Here is an 18,348-nt window from a genome sequence, read left to right as displayed (position 1 = left end):
TCTTTGCACTCTTTCTAGAGCAGCAATATCCTTTTTGTAACGAGGTGACCAGAACTGAACACAATATTCTAGGTGAGGTCTTACTAATGCATTGTAGAGTTTTAACATTACTTCCCTTGATTTAAATTCAACACTTCTCACAATATATCCAAGCATCTTGTTAGCCTTTTTTATAGCTTCCCCACATTGTCTAGATGGAGACATTTCTGAGTCAACATAAACTCCTAGGTCTTTTTCATAGTTCCCTTCTTCAATTTCACTATCTCCCATATGATATTTATAATGCACATTTTTATTGCCCGCATGCAATACTTTACACTTTTCTCTATTAAATGTCATTTGCCATGTGTCTGCCCAGTTCTGAATGCGGTCTAGATCATTTTGAATGACCTTTGCTGCTTCAACAGTGTCTGCCACTCCTCCTATTTTTGTGTCATCTGCAAATTTAACGAGTTTGCTTACTATATCAGAGTCTAAATCATTAATGTAGATTAGGAATAGCAGAGGACCTAATACTGATCCCTGTGGTACACCACTGGTTACCTCACTCCATTTCGAGGTTTCTCCTCTAATCAGTACTTTCTGTTTTCTACATGTTAACCACTCCCTAATCCATGTGCATGCATTTCCTTGAATCCCTACTGCGTTCAGTTTGAGAATTAATCTTTTATGCGGGACTTTGTCAAAAGCTTTCTGGAAATCTAAATAGACCATGTCGTATGCTTTGCAGTTGTCCATTTTCAATGTTGCATCCTCAAAAAAGTCAAGTAGGTTAGTTAGACATGATCTCCCTTTCCTAAAACCATGCTGGCTGTCTCCCAGGATATTGTTACCATATAGGTAATTTTCCATTTTGGATCTTATTATAGTTTCCATAAGTTTACATATAATAGAAGTCAGGCTTATTGGTCTGTAGTTACCTGGTTCAGTTTTGTCTCCCTTTTTGTGGATCGGTATTACGTTTGCTATTTTCCAGTCTGTCGGTACAACCCCTGTGTCAAGAGACTGTTGCATGATCTTGGTTAGCGGCTTGTAAATAACTTCTTTCATTTCTTTGAGTACTATTGGGAGGATCTCATCCGGCCCAGGGGATTTGTTTATTTTAAGAGCTCCTAGTCCCTTTAACACTTCTGCCTCTGTTATGCTAAAGTTATTTAAAACTGGATAGGAACAGGTCGACATGTGGGGCATGTTGTCCGTGTCCTCCTTTGTAAAAACCTGTGAAAAGTAATCATTTAATATATTTGCTATTTTTTTTTCTTCATCTATGATTTTGCCATTTGTGTCTCTTAGACATTTAACCTCCTCTTTGAATGTTCTCTTGCTGTTATAATATTGGAAAAACATTTTGGAATTGGTTTTAGCCCCCTTAGCAATATTGATTTCTATCTCTCTCTTGGCCTTTCTAACTTCCTTTTTGACTTGTGTTTGCAGTTCCAAGTACTCTTTCTGTGTGCTTTGTTTTTGGTCCCTTTTAAACGCTCTGTAAAGTGCCTTTTTTCGCTGAATATTTTTTTTAATTGATCTATTAAACCATTTTGGCCATTTTGTTTTAGATTTAGATTTGTCTACTTTTTGGATGTAATTGTTTTGTGCCTCTAGTACTACTTTTTTAAAAAACAGCCACCCTTTTTCTGTGGATGTTTCCTCTATTTTACTCCAATCTACTTCTGTTAGTCTCTGTTTCATACCTTTGTAGTTTGCTTTTCTAAAATTGTAAACCTTAGCTTTAGTCATTACTTTTGGGGTTTTAAAAAATATTTCAAATGAGACCATGTTGTGGTCTGAGTTTGCCAATGGCTCTCTGACCTCTGTTTTAGTTATTCTGTCTTCATTATTTGAAAAGACTAAATCAAGGCATGCCTCCCCTCTAGTCGGTGCCTTGACAAATTGCGTTAGGAAGCAGTCATTTGTCATTTCCACCATTTCAATTTCGTCCGTCGTGCCCCCCATTGGGTTTTCCCATTTTATATGGGGGAAGTTGAAATCCCCCATTAGTATGGCTTCTCCTTTTCTACACGCATTTCGAATGTCATTGTACAACAGATTATTTTGCTCAGCGTCTGAATTTGGCGGTCTATAGCATGCTCCTATTATTATGCCCTTTGAATTTGTGTCCATTATTCTGACCCATATTGATTCTGCATTGTTTTCTTTGTCCTGATTTAACACCTGGGCTTCAAGGCTATTTCTTATGTATAGCGCTACCCCTCCGCCTCTTCTGTCCTGCCTGTCTTTCCTATACAGTGTGTACCCACTAATATTATATTCGTCTCCATCACTCTCAGACAACCAAGTTTCTGTAACACCTATTACATCGTAGTTACTTGTTAGTGCAGTAGCTTCAAGTTCTAACATTTTGTTTCTGAGACTTCTAGCATTAAGATAAATACATTTAATAGTGGTCTTACCTGAGATGTTGCCCTTGTTTTGATGTAGTCTCCCTTCTGTTTTTTTGTTTTCTCCCCCCTTCCTTTCTAGTTTAAATGCTTCTGTACCGCCTGAAGGATCCTTACATAGTAGCAAGCCTCTGTATGTGGAATGTGTCAAAATGAAATCGACTATCAGCAAGCCTCTGTATATGGAGTGTGTCAAAATGAAATCGAATAGCAGCAAGCCTCTGTATATGGAGTGTGTCAATGAAATCAAATAGCAGCAAGCCTCTGTATGTGGAGTGTGTCAAAATGAAATCGAAAAGCAGCAAGCCTCTGTATATGGAGTGTGTCAAAATTAAATCGAATAGCAGCAAGCCTCTGTATATGGAGTGTGTCAAAATTAAATCGAATAGCAGCAAGCCTCTGTATATGGAGTGTGTCAAAATGAAATCGAATAGCAGCAAGCCTCTGTATATGGAGTGTGTCAAAATGAAATCGAATAGCAGCAAGCCTCTGTATATGGAGTGTGTCCAAATGAAATCGAATAGCAGCAAGCCTCTGTATATGGAGTGTGTCAAAATGAAATCGACTATCAGCAAGCCTCTGTATATGGAGTGTGTCCAAATGAAATCGAATAGCAGCAAGCCTCTGTATATGGAGTGTGTCAAAATGAAATCGAATAGCAGCAAGCCTCTGTATATGGAGTGTGTCCAAATGAAATCGAATAGCAGCAAGCCTCTGTATATGGAGTGTGTCCAAATGAAATCGAATAGCAGCAAGCCTCTGTATATGGAGTGTGTCAAAATGAAATCGAATAGCAGCAAGCCTCTGTATATGGAGTGTGTCCAAATGAAATCGAATAGCAGCAAGCCTCTGTATATGGAGTGTGTCAAAATGAAATCGAAAAGCAGCAAGCCTCTCTATATGGAGTGTTTCAAAATGAAATCGACTATCAGCAAGCCTCTGTATATGGAGTGTGTCAATGAAATCAAATAGCAGCAAGCCTCTGTATGTGGAATGTGTCAAAATGAAATCGACTATCAGCAAGCCTCTGTATATGGAGTGTGTCAAAATGAAATCGAAAAGCAGCAAGCCTCTCTATATGGAATGTGTCAAAATGAAATCGACTATCAGCAAGCCTTTATGTGGAGTGTGTCAAAATGAAATCGACTATCGGCAAGCCTCTGTATATGGAGTGTGTCAAAATGAAATCGAAAAGCAGCAAGCCTCTGTATATGGAGTGTGTCAAAATGAAATCGACTATCAGCAAGCCTCTGTATATGGAGTGTGTCAAAATGAAATCGACTATCAGAAAGCCTCTGTATATGGAGTGTGTCCAAATGAAATCGAATAGCAGCAAAACTCTGTATATGGAGTGTGTCCAAATGAAATCGAATAGCAGCAAGCCTCTGTATATAGAGTGTGTCCAAATGGCCATGTCAATGAGATTCTCTCCCCTTGCTGCATTGTATGTTTTGCTTATCTCAAGATTTGTCAATTCCTGATCAGGCCACGCTCAATATGGTGTGTTATTCAAGGACCCTTCACTACTTCACTGTGTGAACCCAGGGTAAAGACTTCTCTCCTCTATTGAGCTGTAACCCTATTTTGATGAACAATAAACAGGGCAATTACTATACCTTCAGTTATTTAACCTGTTGCTAAAATAAAATGAAGACACAGCCCCCCCCCCATTTGTTTCTTTTTAAAATATATTTTTGCTCTTTAGATTACAGTGCACAAATAACCATGTAATTACTGTAATTTTATGGTAATAATCCAGTAACAAGCCAAAACAGCTTCATGAGTAGATTGTATTTCCCTTGCATTCGTGCTGAAAGCTGGCTCACCGCTTTCCCGGAATCATTGACTCTGAAAAGACAGAGCCTTTCGCCTATAAAGCAGTTTAAAAATGTTTCCTTCTTTTGTCTGATATGTACGGAGAGCCGAGACTAAATATGTGACCCATATGAGAGAAAAAAAGGAAACATTTCCAGAGGCCTCCTCCATCTCCATCTGTGGAAACACAACCAACATCGTTAGTTACAACCAATCATCATTACTTACCTTCAAGAACTCACCTCTGGGACCCGGATTCAAACCGCCATCTTCAGGGAGAGGAGGCCATGTGATTAGCCCACTGCTCCACCAGCTCCTGCAGGAAAGTGTTGGTTCAAATTCTTTGAAAATAAAGCAAAGAACTCTCCTGGCTTTGAACCCAGTCCATCTCACGTCCATGGAAGAGTCTGCTTTTTCATTGCCTTATATAGGAAATTAACCAAGTCTTTGAAAATAAAGGAAGAACTCACCTGGATTTGAACCTAGTCCCCCAAGATGAACAGCACAGCACACTAGTGAGCTAGCCCACTGCACCACTTTATGACAGTCTAGCAGTCTAACCTTGTATATGAGATGAACTTCCCTTGTCAGAGATCACACACGAGTTGAAAATCATGAATCTTATTGCACAGTTTCATGTCACTGAAGAGAGCAGGGATTATCAGACACAAACCTATTACACAGCAGGGCTCTGAGGTAGATACCAGGGCTCCCAGGGTCAAAGCTATGAGTGTTAATACTCCTCATATATATATATAATAACTGTGTGGCTTCCAGAGGAACATGTGCTTTTTATATTGTGTCCCTCGTCAAGCTGTGGAATCTGAAGCTGCGCAGAAGAAATGATTCCACTTCCAGCAGGTTAACTTTGTGCAAAGTTTCCATTCTGATGTAAACTTTCATCCCCCCCAAGCACTGTACTGATGAAACAACATGAGTGCCAATCCTTCCTCCATAGGCAAAGCTAGCGCTGCTGTTCAGGGTCAGCGTGCCTCAGCACTACCAGCAAGCACTCGGGCGCTGGGGAGCAAAGCAGCACAAGAGCCTCGATGTCTTGGCTTTGCGGGACTGAAGGGAGCTCTGTGAACACTGTCCGTTTCTTTCTGCAGAGGAAACGGAAGATTATCCTGGAAAGCTACCCCTTAGAGGAAGGACAGCGTTACAATGACATAAACAGAACCAGATGTTGTATGTGGTTTTCTTTCCGAGTTAGGCCTTGAGAAAAATGGTCACCACAGTTGTTATTATTGAGGTGTACTTGCCGCTCGCAGTTTACAGGAACTGGCTCCCTCTGCTGGGGCACGGCATGCACACAGGTAAGTTTACAGGAACTGGCTCCCTCTGCTGGGGCACAGCATGCACACAGGTAAGTTTACAGGAACTGGCTCCCTCTGCTGGAGCATGGCGAGCACACAGGTAAGTTTACAGGATCTGGCTCCCTCTGATAGCTCCTGCTATCGTGGCAAACTGTATCTCAGGTAAGTAAACTGGAGTGCATTGAAACAACACGTTAGCTCCTGAAATCATGCTGAACTGTATTCCATGAAAGTAGTTGGAGTGCGCTGAAACAATACGATAGCTGCAGCAATCGTGAAACGGTGGTAACAACAGTACTAAATTCTGGTGTGTATTAAAACAATAAACAGAGTCCTAAAACTTTGTCCCGTTGTCTGTGTATTGTGTTGTCCAGTTCCACACAGTACACAATCCCAAAATAAACGTTTATAAAGCCTGTCCGACTGTCTGGGTTTTTTGTTTGCAGAGTCCTTCCCAGCACACCATAACAAAACTAAACCTGTCCCGACTCTAAACTGTATCAAATGCGACAGCCACGCCAGAACCAAAGATGGGCTCTGTGCACTATTTAATACACAGAGATTATACTCACTCTCTGCTACAGCTAAAAATAAACTGCAATGTCTTCACAACGATAAACAGTAATTCCGTAATGCACTGTAAACAACAAATAAATTATACTTGGTCTAACACAAGAAACTTACTTTTCACGAAGCGCGAAAATAACTAGAACTCTTCAGACACCTAGAAACCTTTTCACGCTGTGATTTCAGAAGACTGAGGATCTCTCTGGTGGTGTATACCCCACTGCCACCCACCACGAGTGATCTGCTGGCTTCCTTATATCACAGCAGACTCCTCCCAAAATTCATTAACCCCAGGGTTTCTGGGGAACATAGTTTTTGAAGCCAGACAGCCATTTCTTAAAGGGCCTACGCCCTATTATCACAATTATATATATATATATATATATATATATATATATATATATATATATATATATATATATATATATATATAATGTATGTTTAAGGAGCCCAAATCAATCACCAAAGCTTACTTTAGTACTCATAATAGGCAAAATGAAACTCAACACATATAAATAATTAGGTTTATTAAGGCTCACAAAAGGAAGATGAATATTAAAGTTAGAAATCACGGTACCAGAATTAGAAGTCTAGAGACAAGCAGGAGTAAACATTTGCAGTAATACAGCATTAACTGACAGCCCTATTAAGCTGTAATCTAGAGTTACTTCAAAACTTGTAGATACATTCAAATCAATGTTTAAACGGTTCAGACATTTGTAATTGTTGTTTTAAAATGCACAAAATATCACCTGTTCAGTTTAAGTCTTATCTTGTTTCAATTATTAATTAAAGTATAATTGTTTGTATTTTTAAATCTAAATGTCAGAAATGTGTAAACAGTAAGAGGCAATGCAATTTAGCAAAACCAAACGATTAAAAAAACTGTTTCCAGAATTAAAACAGTATCCAGTCAGTATTCAAAATTACAGACGCTATATATATAGCAGTGTGGAGTAGTGGTTAGGGCTCTGGACTCTTGACCGGAGGGTTGTGGGTTCAATCCCCGGTGGAGGACACTGCTGCTGTACCCATGAGCAAGGTACTTTACCTAAATTGCTCTAGTAAAAACCCAGCTGTATAAATGGGTAATTGTATGTAAAAATAATGTGATATCTTGTAACAATTGTAAGCCGCCCTGGATAAGGGCGTCTGCTAAGAAATAGATAATAATAATTATATATATATATATATATATATATATACACACATACAGTATGTGTGTAATACTGTACAGTATATGTGTTTTTGTGTATGTCTGGCTATGTAAATGTATGTGTGTACAGTACGTATGTTTATAGAACATGAAAAAAGGTAGCCAAATCGAGTTCACAAGCAACTGAAGACAGGCTTTGTCCGCCTTAATACTTTTTCAGTATTTTCATTTTCTGCTCTAAATCAATCTTCTTTCGCTTACGAACTGGTCCTGCACTCTTGCTATCACTTGGTCGCTTTCCAGTCATGATTTGAATGACATAATAGAGTGAAATAAAAGAAATACAGTATCACTGAAATAACACAATGCCGGGAGTATCCGATCGGAAACAATAAGAACACGAGACTGAGAGGCTGTGAGAGCGCAAAGCCTTCCTTTGTAGGACTTGACGTGCCTCACAGGTGATGAATAAACTGACCGCAAAGGGTTAAGAGTGATATACAAAACAGTCTTTAAGGTTTCTCTCCTCTGAATTCGCTGGTGTTTTTGAAGGGCTTGTTTAAGACGGAAACTCTTCCTACAGTCAGAGCAGACAGTTTCTTTCCTGTATGAGTTTGTAGGTGTGAAACAAGGCTGTCTGACCAACTGAAACTCTTCCCACAGTCAGAGCAGTGAAATGGTTTCGCTCCTGTGTGAACTCGCTGGTGTTCTTTTAGGCTTCCTAACTGTCTGAAACTCTTCCCACAGTCAGAGCAGCGATACGGTTTCTCTCCTGTGTGAGTTCGCTGGTGTGAAACAAGGCTGCCTGACCGACTGAAATTCTTCCCACAGTCAGAGCAGTGATACGGTTTCTCTCCTGTGTGAGTTCGCTGGTGTGAAACAAGGCTGTCTGACCGACTGAAACTCTTCCCACAGTCAGAGCAGTGATACGGTTTCTCTCCTGTGTGAATTCGCTGGTGTAAAACAAGGCTGTTTGACTGACTGAAACTCTTTCCACAGTCAGAGCAGTGATACGGTTTCTCTCCTGTATGAATTCGCTCATGTAAAACAAGGCTGTTTAACTGACTGAAACTCTTCCCACAGTCAAAGCAGTGATACGGTTTCTCTCCTGTGTGAATTCGCTGGTGTTGTTTTAGGTTTCTAAAATGATTGAAACTCTTCCCACAGTCAGAGCAGTGATATGGTTTCTCGCCTGTGTGAGTTCGCTGGGTTTTGTTTAAATGCCCTAACTGCGTTAAACCTTTCCCACAGTCAGGATATTCTCCACCGTCTGCCCTCGCTTTAGCTGCTGGACTGGAACCTGGAAAACATGAACAGAAAAGAAAGTAAGAGGGGCTGCTTGTAGGCTTAAGGTTGGTTCATAATTCAGACTCCGACATAATTTGTCGAGGGTCTCTGACCCTGTGTGACAGGTCGGAATTACGTCACACACACTCTTGCGACATGCCTATTTTTTGGAAAGTCGTACAGGCTTTTCTCATGCGTTTGCGACCTGAAATCGCATGGGGTCTGCGCTGGATGTATCGCATTCATCTGCAGTGATGTATGAATCAACTCTCAGGGCATGTGCAGGGCCGGATTAACACATAGGCAAACTAGATATACAGATAAAACTTGACTTCACTGACGTTCGAACCGAGGCATGCATCTCAAAATCAAATTGTCCTGACGGGTGTTATGCAGATTTCTGTAACCCATAGAATTGTGTATCCCCTGTGCAGATGCAGTTTCTCAAAGATCGCTGGATGTGCACGCGTGATATTTCTGTGCCTGAGCCCCACTGTGTTGTCAAGCACTGCCATGGAGTTCAACAATGGTGGAGGAGTGGATTAAAGCATATGAATTTCAGCTGTGGGGGCTTGCACTGGGTTACACCAGCTTAAAGTTAAAAACTTAGAGTAAATAGCGTTCCACATCCCCATGTGTTGCTACAACTGTTTAAATAACGTACCGCAATGCTAACATCGTGACAACTTTTTACACATAACTTTAAAGTATGTTTCAAAGGTCTTTTCAAAATGCCCACCCTAGTGCACTGATAGCGACAGGATTATTGCCAACACTGTCAGGTAACACAGCAATAGCGATCCATGGTGTGGTACGGAACAGAAAAAACAGAGCGCTTAAGGTTTTTTGTTAGGGGTGGGAATTTTGAATAAGATATTCGAATATACCAAGAATAAAAGTTTTGAATACTCAACCTCTAACTAGATGGTAACTTTACAAGTAAAGTTGTGGGGCTTTGTGGCGGAGTGTCCCGCCCCTATTTATTATTAGTTGTATTTGTTTGCGGCGCAGATAAAAGCACCGCGTCTTTTCTTATTATTTTATAATTTAAAACCCCGTGAGGATGCGTGGCTGATCAGCTACTGATTATTTAACTAGCTGACAGTCACGCATCCTTACCAAACGCGTGCAGACTGTGGCCGAAGGGTAATAAGATAATTAACAGCTAGTTAACCCCTCGGCCAGAGTATAAGAACCGGCAGCTGTGCTTGCTGCAGGGTTTGGGTGTACAGAGAGGAGGTACGGGGAGATAGAGAGGAGACAGAAAATAACAATTGCTAAAACGTGCTGGATTAGCCAGCACAACACTTACTTGTTTGTCTGTTTATTCGTTTGGCCCTCGTGCCCTTTGTTTTGTTGTTTGGTTAAATCTGTTGTTTTTGTTTATTTAGTTAATAAAAATCAGCTGAACGCCGTTGCGTTCAGTTTCACCCGCCCATCCATTGTTTTGATTCAGTTACTCCCTGGTCCGTGACGTCACCACACCTCACCACTGCAATGGTGCTATAATTTGAAATTTCTCAAAGTTCTATGACAGTTAATTCAACAGTGGGAAGTAGCCTACTGAAAACAGCTGTACCTCTTGATTGGTAGATGCCATTCCTGTTTTGATTTCATATTTGAATAGCTGAGAAGTAGAGGAAGATTCCATATACTTCCATATACTCTAACTTTTTGTCTTACTTGTTGGGAAAGTGGTCAAAGTAGCTGATTTGTGTCAAAAGTTACATCGTTTACAGTAAATAGAATGTTGGAAGTCTGGGAGTTTTTAAACAATGGGGAGCTTTAGAATGTTGAAAAAAGTCCCATTAAAGTGAATGAAGATGGACAAAAAAGGACAAAAAGCTTAAACGTTTAAAAAGTATAAAATATATCAAAAAGTTGTATACAAGCACACTATTCCAGACCGGTCTACACGTTTTAAAGCTTAAACGGTGTAAGAGGAGTAGCGTGCCGAAGAATAAGAAGAAGAAGAAGAAGCATGTCGAAGATTTAAAGTGGAGACTCTTGCTTTGCAAGCCCCACTAATTACTCATAACAATGACAGGTCCTTAGAAAGTATTAGCAGCAACCACACATAGGGACGCTGTGGCAAAGTGGGTAAGTGAGTGCAGGTGAAGGTAATGCAGCAGTGCAGAAGAAAACAGACAGGCAATTATTGTAACGCAGGTTATTATTTCCTGTTATTGGGGGTAGATCACGTCAGTAATAGGCACACCCTATTGACCAGTCTTTGCGAGGGCTCGCTAGCAAGCCCCGCCCTGGGGGAGAAATTCTAAAAGCATATAGCTGCCTGCGAGGAGGAAGTCGCTCTCTTTGGACTGAGACACAACAGAGAGCAGATCGCTAACACTGCCCATCTACTATAAGCTTGCGAGCTGTCGCTGATTCGGGACTAACACCATTCCACTGAGCCTAGGTAGGACGTGTTGTCACTAAATACCATTCTTCTGGGATTACTATAATACGCAGGAGCCAATTACCCCATTCTGGAATTCATTTAGCATACATAGAAAGGAGACCCGGCTGTCGATTTTGTATGCAATATGATTATTTAAAAATAAAACAGTAACCATTATTGACTCTGAAGAACTTTTTGTGTTGAGAAACGAACCCTTAACAAAAGTGTGGTTACATTATATCCAGGTGCAAGAAAACAGACACAATTATATCCAGGTGCAAGAAAACAGACACAATTATATCCAGGTGCAAGGGTGTGTATTGGTTTCACAATGTCCAGAGGCTGACGGCAATCAGCTGTAAATAATACTGTTGTAAAGTGATACAGTGGTGTGTATCACTTCAATTAGAATCCCCGGGTTTGACCCGAAACAAAAAGTCCCGTTCTTTTAACACCCACACGTAACACAAAACACAGACACAGTTCTTTAGTGAGTGATTTTAGTGCTCGTGGTGTGTAATACAATTTGTTGTGGTGAGGGAAGTGCTGGTGTCCGGGTTTGATGTTGGCCTGCAGCTACAGCTCCGGATAGTGTTAGTAGTCTTAGAAACAAACAAACAGTTTACTAGACAAACGAACAAACACAACACTCACGTTTTTCAGTCACTGGTTCTTTTTGGTTTGTTTCTAATCATTTACAAAGGAACAGATTACTTTCACTACGTCCTCTATTTATACCGTCCCTCATGAGCCCTTGGTTTCAGTCGAGACGCCTCACATCTCCACTGCACACAGTAAAATATGCACTGCTTGCTTGTTTCAGTCGAGACGCCTCACATCTCCACTGCACACAGTAAAGGATGCACTGCTTGCTTGTTTCAGTCGAGACGCCTCACATCCCCACTGCACACAGTAAAAGATGCACTGCTTGCTTGTTTCAGTCGAGACGCCTCACATCCCCACTGCACACAGTAAAGATGCAATGCTTGCTTGTTTCAGTCGAGACGCCTCACATCTCCGCTGCACATAGTAAAAGATGCACTGCTTGCTTGTTTCAATCGAGACGCCTCACATCCCCACTGCGCACAGTAAAAGATGCACTGCTTGCTTGTTTCAGTCGAGACGCCTCACATCCCCACTGCACACAGTAAAAGATGCACTGCTTGCTTGTTTCAGGCGAGACGCCTCACATCTCCACTGCACACAGTAAAAGATGCACTGCTTGCTTGTTTTTTGCCACATTCTGTGTTTTCTTCCAAAGTAGCAGATGGGTGCTGGCATTTTAGATGATTGAGAATGTACTTGTTGATTTACAATATGAAATGCTTGTGCAGCAGAGATTACATTGCACGGTGATCTCGTTTAACTTTTTTCAAAATACTTCCAAGCACTGTATTTTTTTTTTTTAAAGATGCTATTTTCACTGCTCATGCACTCCCTTAGCCAATAGCAGAGCTAGGTAAGGAAGAGCCCCGCCTCCTGTCAGTTATCAGTGAGGTGACAATTGAAGTGGCTGATCACTTTTAACTTGCTCCTCTGTCAAAATACCATGCCAAGCTTTTTCGGGTGTAGTTAGCTCATTTTTCCATTTGTTTTAGAAATTAACGAGTACTCGAAACTTGATCACAGTGTTTCGAGTAGTAATTTCATTTAGAATACTCGATTATTCAGACTCACCCCTGTTTTATGGATCTCTCTTCCTGCAGTGATTTAGAGTACAGATCTCAAACCTCAGTGCACTAGAGCAGACATTTCTAAAAGAGCTTTGCAACAGACTAAAGTCATGTGTTAAAAGTTGTCAGGATGTGAAGAATGAAAAGAAATGACAGGTACGTTATTTAAACAGTTGTAGCAACACGTGGGGACGTGGAACGCTATATTTTTCAGAACCCCGCTATATACTCTTTATAGTCTTTACTTTATGTGTAAAAGCAAAGTCAGTAAAGACTGACGCTGGTGAAACCGAGCCCTGGGATCAAAATCTGCCCTCAGAGTTCTCCTGTAATGTTTCGGGTCTATTTCCTCTAAAACACCCTACAATTATATATTTTTCAATAGCATTACGTTTAGGGGTGTTAATCATTTAAAATTTAAATGGTTAAACGTTAGCAAAGTGTCAAATGTTTTTAATTTTGCTTAATTGTTTAAACTTTGTCAAATGTGCAGTTCAAATATTAAGAACAGGAGGGTATCTGCAAATAACGGCTACTCAGTTTTCTTTCGTTGTCCATTTCCTACCTTTGTCACGTGACATCATTGTCACTGGATATTCACCTCGCAGTTTCCAGCATGCTTTTGCTCTCATGACTATCAATGTTATCTTTGGGAGATCTAAATAACCGAAGCGCTGTCTGGGCACATTGTGATATAAAGGGAGACTGTGCTCTGCAGAGCTTAGTTACAGAAGCAGTACAGGAACAATGTTAAAATACATGAAAATATAACTACTGGTGCTGGATCTAGTGAGGAGGAGGTGGAGCCCAGGCAAACAACAATGCAAGTGCATGGCTGGTAGTGCAGGAAACGTGATAAAACTCGGGCTGAAAACACAATACCATGGTTGATTACTGAGACGATCGCAACTGATTCAACAAGTTCATGTGTTTTGTTGATCCAGATTTGTAGTCTTGCTGGTTTGCATTAAATCCTTGAGTGTGAGTGTGCTGCTTCGTGTGCTGGTACGGCAGATCAGCGCGTTGCTAGGATACACACTTCAAGCCTTTACATTCGTCTTGGAGAAGACCAATCACAAGCAGGCCTATTGGATGCACGGCTTCTTGATTTAAAAATTAAGAAAAACACTTTCTTTTATCTATTAAATCTACCAATTACCTTTTGTTTCAAAGCACGTTGTGTTTGGATTATATGGCAATATTATAGAAAAATAAACTGAATTTAGTACAATTGTTACATTAGTCACGGTTTGAGAGATTAATTCAAACGCTTTGCTTTTGGACATAAAATGTGAACAGTACTGAAAAACCATAGTTCAGAAATTACTTTTGTTAAATACAGTATTTTAAATTATTATTACAATGTTAATCTGATGCAGACGCACGCATATTCTTTTCAGTTGTTAAATGTAAGTCCTTTGTATTTTTTGTTTTTTATATAATTGAAGTGTTCTCATTTGAATGCAAGTCGTGCCTTTTTGTTTAACTATTATGCACAACACTGTTTTAGTTATTAGAGCGTCTGTTAAAAAAAAAAAAAACTAACGTTTGTTTATTTTGAAAAATAAAACCTCAGTGCATGGATAATCATTGATAAATGTCTGTACGATACTCAAATATGAAATGAGGGTGCCGACTGCATCTCTACTTAACAGGATCAACTGCATTTTTAAGGAGAGTTGAAAAGCTGAGGTAAAACACTGAACAATCAGAAGACCTTTTTACAGACATATAGGCTATGCGATCATTTACAGAAAGCTATTTATTTAAAAAGATATAGCACTCTCAATGTTTTTACTTGAACGTTTAAACTATATATTTGTAGAAGTCTAAAAGTCTAAAATAAATGAAACGGAATCAAGCACCCCTAATAAAGCTACACATGTACAATAATATCCCTCTATTTAGACACTGAACATTTCTAATGTTATATACAGTACTTTAGTTCTTCTCCCCTTGGTATAATCGGATAGGAGTGCCAGTGTGAAAGAGGCTTATATCTGTATCTTAAGATCACCAGTAGTGAGTCCTATCCTGAACTGGTGTGAGTGGTACAGGAAAAACAAATAGCTAGTAATTTAACCCACATGCTCCCTCCCTCCCACTCTGCCACACTATCACGCAATCTAGAATGACAATGTCACAGCTACTGGGAGTCACTCACCTGCTAGACTGCATTCTGAATGTGACTGCCCGTCTTCCTTTCCACCTCCTTGCATGCTGTTGGAAGAGCCTTCCTCTCCAGCGCCTTGCTCTCTCACACAGACTCTCTCCATCTTAGGGATGTTTGGTTTGAAGTCCTCGGATTCTTCCTTCCCTGGTTCCATGTGGTCAAACTCTACTTCAGGGGGCTCCTGTTTAATATGGTTAATTTCCAGCACCTCTTCTTGTTTCACAGGAAGGGGTTCTTCTGTCTGCGGGATCTCCAATTCATTGCGCTCAGCTTTAACCTCAGAGACCTGTGGCTGACTGCTGTCACATTGCATCTCACAGAGCTCCTGTTTAATGGGGAGAGAAGCCAGCCCAGAGATCTCTGCTCTAAAGGGGACAAGTTCAGGTTCAGAGAACTCCTCTTTAATCTGGACAGATTCCATCTCCACACTGTCCATGGCAGCACACGGGATTCTGCTTAGTAACAGCTGAAAAATAAATGCATTTATTTAAATATAGTGCTACTAAGGCCATTCAAGGGACCGACAAAACCTGGCTTTAATAGCAGGGCTGGATTTACTATTGAAGGGACACAGAATTTTTTGTAATACGTTTATAATCCCAGAGGATTGTATCTGTCTAATCTCAAGACTGATGGATGAAAGTTACTATAGTTCTCTTTTCATTAAATAAGTATGTTTGGTGTTTTATAAAACATTCTCTTAAAGACTGATCAGCAAGGAGTCATTTTGTCCTCAAACCTGGTTGTTAGGAGCTTATTGTTCCTTTTAGGAGGCTGAGTGGTCCAGTGGTTAAAGAAACAGGCTTGTAACCAGGAGGTCCCCGGTTCAAATCCCAGCTCAGCCACTGACTCTGTGTGACCCTGAGCAAGTCACTTCACCTCCTTGTGCTCCGTCTTTCAGGTGAGACGTTGTTGTAAGTGACTCTGCAGCTGATGCATAGCTCACACACCGCTTTGTGATGATGGTCCACTATGAAAGGCGCTATAAAACTAAAGATTATTACTATTATTATTATTATTATTATTATTATTATTATTATAATCTGTTTCTTGAAGGATCCCAGGGTGTCGCTTCAACAACGTTACTGGGGAGTTGGCTCCAGACTCTCATGATTCTCTGTGTAAAAAAGTGCCTCCTATTTTCTCTTCCAAATAGCCCTTTATCTAATCTCCACACACATACATAATGTAATGAGATGTAAGAGAGTAAGAAGAATTAAAAATAAATAAATCCCTAGAGAATTGTGTTTATTTATTACCTTAAAATAAGTACTACATACATAAACAGTGTGTTGTCGTGGCAATTGGTGATCAAAGAAATAATAAAGTAAAATAAAACAAAATAAAATCAATAAATAATAAGGTCATCGCCTTACAGTGATGACTTTGAAGTCATAATGCAAGGCAAGTGTTATTAGGGAATGCTGTGTCGCGTTTTCAAGCGCGTCACTGAGCTGCGCTGCGAGGTTTGGAGACGCGCTTCTCTACAAGCTGCGTGTGACGTCAGAAAGACAGCAGCCACGAGCAGCCGGCGCGCGCTCCGGGTAACAGAACGAACCCCGTATTGACCCGCGAGACGCTTTCAGAACAATGAGAATCTGTCTGGAAACCCGCGAAGCTGTCAGCCCTGAAACACACAGACTGTGAATGAGAGGATGAGAAGAAAAACAAACGCGCTGACACAGACACGCCGCTTCACAAATACAACACACACACACACACAAAAACAACGCGCTCCTACCACACCACAACCCGGACCTTTCAAAATAATACAATATAACAGCGCTCTGTAGTTTATAAACACATTGTAGAGCTCCATGCAGACTCTCTCACCTCCTCTCTGCTCTCCCTCAGTGTCTGAACGGATAAAACAACGCGCTCCTACCACACTACAACCCGGACCTTTCAAAATAATACAATATAACAGCGCTCTGTAGTTTATAAACACATTGTAGAGCTCCATGCAGACTCTCTCACCTCCTCTCTGCTCTCCCTCAGTGTCTGAACGGATAAAACAACGCGCTCCTACCACACTACAACCCGGACCTTTCAAAATAATACAATATAACAGCGCTCTGTAGTTTATAAACACATTGTAGAGCTCCATGCAGACTCTCTCACCTCCTCTCTGCTCTCCCTCAGTGTCTGAACGGATAAAACAACACGCTCCTACCACACTACAACCCGGACCTTTCAAAATAATACAATATAACAGCGCTCTGTAGTTTATAAACACATTGTAGAGCTCCATGCAGACTCTCTCACCTCCTCTCTGCTCTCCCTCAGTGTCTGAACGGATAAAACAACGCGCTCCTACCACACTACAACCCGGACCTTTCAAAATAATACAATATAACAGCGCTCTGTAGTTTATAAACACATTGTAGAGCTCCATGCAGACTCTCTCACCTCCTCTCTGCTCTCCCTCAGTGTCTGAACGGATAAAACAACGCGCTCCTACCACACTACAACCCGGACCTTTCAAAATAATACAATATAACAGCGCTCTGTAGTTTATAAACACATTGTAGAGCTCCATGCAGACTCTCTCACCTCCTCTCTGCTCTCCCTCAGTGTCTGAACGGATAAAACAACGCGCTCCTACCACACTACAACCCGGACCTTTCAAAATAATACAATATAACAGCGCTCTGTAGTTTATAAACACATTGTAGAGCTCCATGCAGACTCTCTCACCTCCTCTCTGCTCTCCCTCAGTGTCTGAACGGATAAAACAACGCGCTCCTACCACACTACAACCCGGACCTTTCAAAATAATACAATATAACAGCGCTCTGTAGTTTATAAACACATTGTAGAGCTCCATGCAGACTCTCTCACCTCCTCTCTGCTCTCCCTCAGTGTCTGAACGGATAAAACAACGCGCTCCTACCACACTACAACCCGGACCTTTCAAAATAATACAATATAACAGCGCTCTGTAGTTTATAAACACATTGTAGAGCTCCATGCAGACTCTCTCACCTCCTCTCTGCTCTCCCTCAGTGTCTGAACGGATAAAACAACGCGCTCCTACCACACTACAACCCGGACCTTTCAAAATAATAATACAATATAACAGCGCTCTGTAGTTTATAAACACATTGTAGAGCTCCATGCAGACTCTCTCACCTCCTCTCTGCTCTCCCTCAGTGTCTGAACGGATAAAACAACGCGCTCCTACCACACTACAACCCGGACCTTTCAAAATAATACAATATAACAGCGCTCTGTAGTTTATAAACACATTGTAGAGCTCCATGCAGACTCTCTCACCTCCTCTCTGCTCTCCCTCAGTGTCTGAACGGGTAAAACAACGCGCTCCTACCACACTACAACCCGGACCTTTCAAAATAATACAATATAACAGCGCTCTGTAGTTTATAAACACATTGTAGAGCTCCATGCAGACTCTCTCACCTCCTCTCTGCTCTCCCTCAGTGTCTGAACGGATAAAACAACGCGCTCCTACCACACTACAACCCGGACCTTTCAAAATAATACAATATAACAGCGCTCTGTAGTTTATAAACACATTGTAGAGCTCCATGCAGACTCTCT

General features: G+C 40.9%; 2 protein-coding genes across 5 annotated transcripts in view; one reads left to right on the top strand and one right to left on the bottom strand.

Annotated features, from left to right (window-relative positions):
- LOC117970363 (butyrophilin subfamily 1 member A1-like) overlaps positions 1–18,348 on the top strand; it is a 184,794-nt gene that overhangs the window by 83,054 nt on the left and 83,392 nt on the right. The window lies entirely within an intron of this gene.
- On the bottom strand, positions 6,608–15,259 carry LOC131709386 (zinc finger protein 664-like). Its single transcript, XM_059011904.1, has 2 exons — positions 14,779–15,259; positions 6,608–8,553 (listed from the first exon to the last, which is right to left on the bottom strand). Exons 1-2 carry the CDS (start codon positions 15,221–15,223, stop codon positions 7,766–7,768), a joined length of 1,233 nt encoding a protein of 410 aa, XP_058867887.1. The 5' UTR covers positions 15,224–15,259; the 3' UTR covers positions 6,608–7,765.

This window comes from Acipenser ruthenus, chromosome 43, assembly GCF_902713425.1.
Source record: "Acipenser ruthenus chromosome 43, fAciRut3.2 maternal haplotype, whole genome shotgun sequence".
NCBI classification, from domain to species: domain Eukaryota; kingdom Metazoa; phylum Chordata; class Actinopteri; order Acipenseriformes; family Acipenseridae; genus Acipenser; species Acipenser ruthenus.
Note: the sequence above shows the minus strand (reverse complement) of the source record. Positions and strands in the feature narration are given on the sequence as shown.